General features: G+C 39.9%; 1 protein-coding gene across 1 annotated transcript; it reads left to right on the top strand.

The window, feature by feature from the left end:
* Positions 1 to 6,445: 6,445 nt before the first annotated feature.
* LOC110537639 (histone H2A-like) lies at positions 6,446 to 7,337 on the top strand. Its single transcript, XM_021623828.2, has one exon. The coding sequence runs from the start codon at positions 6,540 to 6,542 to the stop codon at positions 6,924 to 6,926; it is 387 nt and encodes a 128-aa protein (XP_021479503.1). The 5' UTR covers positions 6,446 to 6,539; the 3' UTR covers positions 6,927 to 7,337.
* The last annotated feature ends 100 nt before the right edge of the window (positions 7,338 to 7,437 follow it).

Below are 7,437 nucleotides of genomic sequence, written 5' to 3'. Positions count from 1 at the left end.
GGGTAGTCAGTGGACATTCTGAACCTTGTTAAAAGTCAGTAGGTCACATGATCAAGGAGCTATTGAAATTTTACATTTTGAAAAATACATGTAAAATCTTGTGAGATGAAAATTGACAAACTAAAGGGTGTGAAATGTGTAGGCCAACTCAGTGGACATTCTGAAACTTGTTTGAAGTCAGTAGGTCACATGACCAATGAGCTATTGTACTCAGGCTTGTACTTTGTTTTCGCTCCCTAACTAATTCAACTAGGAATACAAAATGCTTCTCACATGTCCACGTTTATTAGCTTTGGAAAAAATGTCCAAATCGTGAAAATTAGACCTGTACAATGTTGTGCGCAAGAGAGAGAAGGAGAGACAGGAGAGAAGTTTTGCTCCTTTCGAAAGTGAAACATTACTTGGGGCAGGCGAATTAGCATAACGTCATCGAAATCTGCGTCTCGAATAAATGCAAGCAGTAGTAGCCAGTCATGCATTAGGATAGTTATTCGTCTATTTAGTTGATAATTGAATAGGACTAAGTAAGTAAATCATGTGCATTGTCATCAGTCGGGGTCGTTTTTTCAATGTGTGTGAATGAGTTGCGCATAACCATGCACCCTGAGTGATAGCATATTAATGCGCACTTGAGGTAAAAGCACTTGAGCTATAGCCTCCTATCACGAGTAAATCTCATTACGAGTATCAAGTGTAATAAAACGGTTACGAGTATGACGAGATTGGCACAACCCTTTGATCGTGTATTTTCAGATAGAGATACACCGCGAAGCAACTGCTCTCTCGATTGCATATTCTTCTGTCTATTCTACTGAGGCTGGACAAATTGGCACGCAATGGATTATGGTTACTTTAGTTGATTACCGCGTTTTCTGCGCTAAGCTATGTATAGTATTGGAAACTACAACTCCCCAATACATCGCACAGTTCGGGCTTGACCAAATGTATCGCTAGAGCAACTGTGCAATATGCCCATTGAACTCACAGAAAAAAAACGAAATAGCAAGGGGAACCACTACTTCAAGGGCTCAGCGCGAGTGACGTCACCGATTGAAACTCTATTAGCGCGCACCGACGCGCTAGCCATTTCACATCGGTTACAGAAACACAGAGCAAAGTATTTCTAAGATAGCTGCTGGGATGGTGTAAATACAACTAGGCTGCATTACACACTGCAATGGGATATTCCAAACCTGAGCACCGGGCCTGCTCTGCTCTTGCTGATCAAAAAACAATGGCTGTGCTGTGTAGGCCTGTGGTGGCAGTTCAGGGGGAAAGTCAAAGGTTTCTTCCAAAAATAATAGGCGATAGGCGGACTAGCCTATAGCCTATGTTCTGTTCAGGTTAAGAAAGAGAGTGCGAAGATGGACCAGAGGTTAACTTTGGCCTACTTTTAATGAAACAAATTTAATGAAAGAAAGCATAGGCCTACCCTTGTTAGCTTAAGATTTTGAAGAAAATAAAACTGATCGACTGATTATATACAGTAATATATAACAGCGTTTTGGTCAGCGATGCTTTATGCTAGAAAAAAATATGTTAAATACCCGGGAAAAATGACGATGCATATGAGGATATCATTGTTTTGTTTCTTTGAGATTCAGAGGCTGATCTACACCCTTCTACAGCCGAGGAGACAAGAAATAGACTTTGCTTGGGAAGTAATCTAATTCTGTCACTATCAATTGATTACGCTATTAACTTTCTGTACAATAGATGTTTAAACCCAGACAGCTTTTAGAGAAGCACTTAGTTCGTTAGTTAGTTTAAGCAACGGAAGAAAAGTAGCCAGCAGTTAATGGTTCAATTTTTCTGCGTCGGTAGGCCTACACTGTCTGGGGTAGAAAGGTAGGCCTACACTGTCTGGGGTTGAAAGGTAGGCCTAACTTTTGAAAGTACCATCCTCAGATTCCTAATGACATCTCAGAATTAATTATTTGCAAACAGGAACAGTTTAGTTGCAAACAACACACACAGATTTGGCATTGGAGAAATATGATAACATAAACAAACAGGCCTACAGTGCCTTCAGAAAGTATCCATAAGCCTTAAATTATTCCATATTTATTTGTGTTACAGCCTGAATTCAAAATAGATTAAATATATTTTTTTCTCACCCATCTACACACAATACCCCATAATTATAAAGTGAAAACATGTTTTTAGAAAATTTTGCAAATGTATAAAAAAATGAAACAGAAATATATAATTGACCTGAGTATTCACACACCTGACTCAAAACTTTGTAGAAGCGCCTTTGGCAGCAATTACAGATGAGAGTATTTTTGGGTAAGTCTCTAAGAGCTTTGCACAGCTGGATTGTACAATATTTTTTATAATTCAAACTCTGTCAAGTTGGTTTTTGATCATTACTAGACAACCATTTTCAAGTCTTGCCATAGATTTTCAAGCTGATTTAAGTCAAGGCTGTAACTAGGCCACTCAGCAACATTCAATGTCGTCTTGGTTTTATATTTTTTTATTTAACTTTTATTTAACTAGGCAAGTCAGTTAAGAACAAATTCTTATTTACAATGACGGCCTGCCCCAGCCAAACCTGAACGACGCTGGGCCAATTGTGCACCGCCCTATGGGTAAGCAACTATTGGTAAGCAACTCCTTTATATATTTTAACTTTTGTTTTAGGTTATTGTCCTGCTAAAAGGTAAATTTGTCTCCCAGTGTCTGTTGGAAAGCAGACTGAACCAGGTATTCCTCTATGATTTTGCCTATGCTTAGCTCTATTCCGTTTATTTTTATCCTAAAAAACTCCCTTGCCGATGCCAAGTATACCCATAACATGATCCAGCCACCACAATGCTTTGAAATATGAAGAGTGGCACTCAGTGATGTGTTGTGTTGGATTTGCCCCAAACATAATGTTTTGTATTCAGGACAAAAAGTGAATTTCTTTACCAAAATATTTTCAGTCTTGCTTTTGTGTCTTATTGCAAACAGGATGCATGTTTTGGAATATTTTTTATTCTGTACAGGCTTTCTTCTTTTCACTCTGTCATTTAGGTTAGTATTGTGGAGTAACTACAATGTTGTTGATCCATCCTCAGTTTTCTTCTATCACTGCCAGTAAACTCTGCAATTGTTACCAATCCATGAGCTGCTTCCTTCCTCTCCGGCAACTGAAGGAGTTAGGAAGGATGATAAAGTTATTGATATGATAAAGTTATTAATTACACTTTGGATGGTCTAACAATACACCCATGTCACTGTAGTGACATGCTCAAAGGAATATTCAATGTCTGTTTTTTCTCATTTTTACCCATCTACCAATAGGTGCCCTTCTTTGCGAGGCATTGGAAACCTCCCTGGTCTTTTTGGTTGAATCCGTTTTTGAAATTCATTACTTGGCTGAGGGACTTTACAGATAATTGTATGTGTGGGGTACAGAGATGAGGTAGTCGTTCAAAAATCAAGTGAAACACTATTATTGAACACAGAGTCAATCCATGCAACTTATTATGTGACTTGTTAAGCAAAGGTTTGTTAAGGATTGCCATAACAAAGGGGTTGAATACTTGTTGACTCAAGACATTTAAACTTACATGTTTAATAAATGAGTAAAAATGTCTAACAACATTATTCCACTTTGACATCATGATGGGTTATGGTGTGTAGGCTAGTGACAAAAAAATCCAAATTTAATCCATTTTAAATTCAGGCTGTAACACAAAAAAATGGAAAAAAGTCAAGGGGTGTGAATACTTTCTGAAGGCACTGCATATCTCTGTTCATTCTTAGCCTGTAATTCTGGTAATTTGTGTGGTATTAAAAAAGATTCTGCTAATATGTAAGATGACGTAGAATTGCATTGCATTTTTTCTCGGACCTGCAAATACGTTGATAGATTCATGCAGTGCTTATACTATAAAGGAGATCTTTCTACCCCTACTCTTGTCCACAGTGATCTGCGAACCCACAACCTTCTGGCCCGCAGCCCTGTGCGCTATCAAAATTCCTGTATTGCCGTGTAATGCTTACAGGACGAAGAACAGTTTCTAAAACTGCATATCTAAGGCTCTGGTCTGTCCAAGAAGTGAGGGTAAATAGTAGACATGTTCTCTGCTATCCACTTTGTTTGAATTACTATTTTGGGTATAGGGGATGGTCACTTTTTCAAGCATTCAGGGAGGGTTTAGGTCAAATATATTTTGCTGAAGGGAGGGCCATCCATTTTCATTACAGATTGGTTCGATTTTCTTCATGTATAACCCCTTTTATAAATAATTTTCCCCTCCCTAATCTGTCAAAACAGTCCACAAAATGCGAGTTTATAGTATTCCATGTCCACAATTTTATGAATTTCCATTTGGTTTCATTATCACCACCTGCGGGCAGACACCCTTAATATGCAGCTAATACACAATTAAGTATTGTCCTTCCATTGTATGCTGTAGTAACAGGATCTGAGTTAAATCACAGACTTGTACTGTCTTAGATGTGACTTTGTCCTAATTTCATGGATATTTGAGTTCATAAAATGATATCATACATTGATTATCTTATTGTATTCAACATGAGTGCCTTCTTTGGATTGCATATAATATGGTTCTTAATATTATTAAGTGGCTTTCTTTCCTCAACTCTTTTCCCTCATTATTATCCCAGCTAGATTAAAGGGCAGAAGAGGTTTTTTCAACATGTTGCTTTTAGTGTTCTACTTCCTCCAGATTAGCGGTTATGTACTGAATGAAAGGAGGTGAGGAGAGGAAGATATTTGGGACTATTGGACTGCATCACAATTCTACACACTTCTCCCAAAGTGGTCACTTGCACACTCCATCTCAAGGATTTAAAAGCATTGGATTGGGAAGAGCATTGGCTGGAAAGGGTTTCCACCACTTTTAAATCCATCAGGCAGAAGCACCTGATGAAGAGAGACCACATATAAAAGGAGACAGTGTTGCAACACTACAAACATTTTCATCATATGTACTTTGAACATATCACGTGTAAGGTGAATTCATAAAAAGCAGGACACTTTTTGCATTTCTGTCTTCTGTAATGTCTTTTGACATCTATCTAACATACACTATATATAGAAAAGTATGTGGACACCCCTTCAAATTAGTGGATTCGGCTATTTCAGCCACTCCAGTTGCAGACAGATAAAGTAAAATCAAGCACACAGCCATGCAAAAAAAAAAAGAAACACATGTTTTTTTCTTTGTATTATCTTTTACCAGATCTAATGTGTTTTATTCTCCTACATTAATTTCACAAACTTCAAAGTGTTTCCTTTCAAACGGTATCAAGAATATGCAGATACTTGCTTCAGGTCCTGAGCTACAGGCAGTTAGATTTGGGTGTCATTTTAGGCCCAACATTTTTTTAAAGGGGCGGATCAATAAGAGTTTGTACGTAAGCATTTTACGGTAAGGTCTACTACACCTGTTGTTTTCAGCACGTGTCAAATACAGTTTGATTTGATTTTAAATGTATGCTGGGCTGGGCATGCCCTGAGCTCGTGAAGTGAGCGGTACTGGAGCTAAATTGGAGAGGGCGAGAAAGCCTATGCTCCAGCCCAGTGGCGGATTTAGGTATAGGCGACATGGGTGCCATTTTGCCGGGGGCTGCATGGGGCGCCGCACAAAAAAAATGGGAATGGTGACATTTGCGCGATCGTTTTTATATCGCTCATTTGCACGTCACGTCAATGATGTCATGTCACCGTGTGTAACTGTGGGTCAATTAACCTTGTTGAAGTGGGCGCCCTGATTCTAGATTGTGAGCTTGGCAGGCAACCCACTCAGAAGTACGAGATGGGGAGGGGGGCGGGGGTAGGTTGGGGGAGCAGGGAAATCTATCAAATAGCGCACTTCTAACTTTGTACAGTACTAATGCAATTAGTCAAATCAATCACACTACGAAATGCTACCAAATAAACCACAATTCATTCATAATACTGTGAATATATAGTTTCACAGGCACATTTTTTTTCTGGTTTGTGCGAAATGGTTAAGAATAATATAAAACCACTCTGCACACCACCAAGGTGAATTGGTTTAGTCTTGACTCTTGGTTGACGGTGTTGGGGGATGAGTAATGTATTGATGCTCGAGTGCCAAATCAACACATTTGTTTCTATCTGTCTTTGTTACAACTTTTTGATATTTATGAGTCTTATTTTTGTACAGTCATGGCCAAAAGTTTTGAGAATGAAAGGGGGGGGGGGGGGTTCACACAGGGAGCCATACAAGCTTGCTCCAGCCTTTGGGAATCTCGCTCCTCGCCTCGCTCCGCTCACTTACTGTGACTAGAACACGACACGTTATACGTCTGTCTTCTATATATAATATCGCAATGCAGAGCTATGTGGAGAGCGGCGCTCTTGCTATTGGACACTTGAATGGTGTAGTTCATCACCATTGGTTAAAGCGTTTCCATCCTATCCGTCCAATCATAGGGACACTCGAGGTATATTAGTACAATAATCCTCAACTGCATTACGTAAAGGCAGATAGAAAATTCGCTGTATAGCTCTGTTGGTATTTGGATTGATAGGTGACAATAGAATAATTAACATGTCTGGTAGAGGCAAAACTGGAGGAAAGGCCAGAGCGAAGGCAAAGTCCCGTTCATCCCGCGCCGGCCTTCAGTTCCCCGTAGGACGTGTCCACAGGTTACTGCGCAAAGGCAACTATGCCGAGCGTGTCGGTGCCGGAGCTCCTGTCTATTTGGCTGCTGTGCTGGAATACCTAACGGCTGAGATCCTCGAGTTGGCTGGCAACGCTGCAAGGGATAATAAGAAGACCAGGATCATCCCTCGCCACCTTCAGCTGGCTGTCCGCAACGACGAGGAACTCAACAAGCTTTTAGGTGGTGTCACCATCGCGCAAGGAGGAGTATTGCCTAATATTCAGGCGGTCCTCCTACCCAAGAAGACTGAAAAACCAGCAAAGAGCAAGTAACCAGCTAGCTACAGATCACAAAAAAAACCTGAGCTCCGTTAAGAGACACCCACTTCTGTATAAAGAGCCTCATTTTCAAATTAATGACAGCGCAACCCGATACTGGATGCTTGCAGAAGGACAATGCTTCATGTTATTGGTTTCCACGATGCGCAGGCACCGTCATTGGACTATTCATATACATGTATGGACATTTTCTTAGATCATAAACCACATTTGACACGGTCTCTTGGATATGTGCTATAAATGGTGGTTCATTTGAGGGTGGGGTGAATAACGCAGAGATTATTGTTTTTATTTAGTAGTGCTGTATCAACACATTTTGTGCTAAACAAAGTGATGTCATGTCTATTTGACAGAAATGGTTGATTTCAATAAATGTTCTGTACTGATACTGGGAACGCGCACAAACGTCATCACCAGTCTGTTGTTTTCACAATCCGGGAACTTTCCATCAGGGAGCTCATGAACAAAGGACACACCGCATTGAAATGAATATAGAATTGGTTCT

The sequence above is a fragment of the Oncorhynchus mykiss genome, chromosome 12, assembly GCF_013265735.2.
Source record: "Oncorhynchus mykiss isolate Arlee chromosome 12, USDA_OmykA_1.1, whole genome shotgun sequence".
Classification (NCBI taxonomy): domain Eukaryota; kingdom Metazoa; phylum Chordata; class Actinopteri; order Salmoniformes; family Salmonidae; genus Oncorhynchus; species Oncorhynchus mykiss.
Note: the sequence above shows the minus strand (reverse complement) of the source record. Positions and strands in the feature narration are given on the sequence as shown.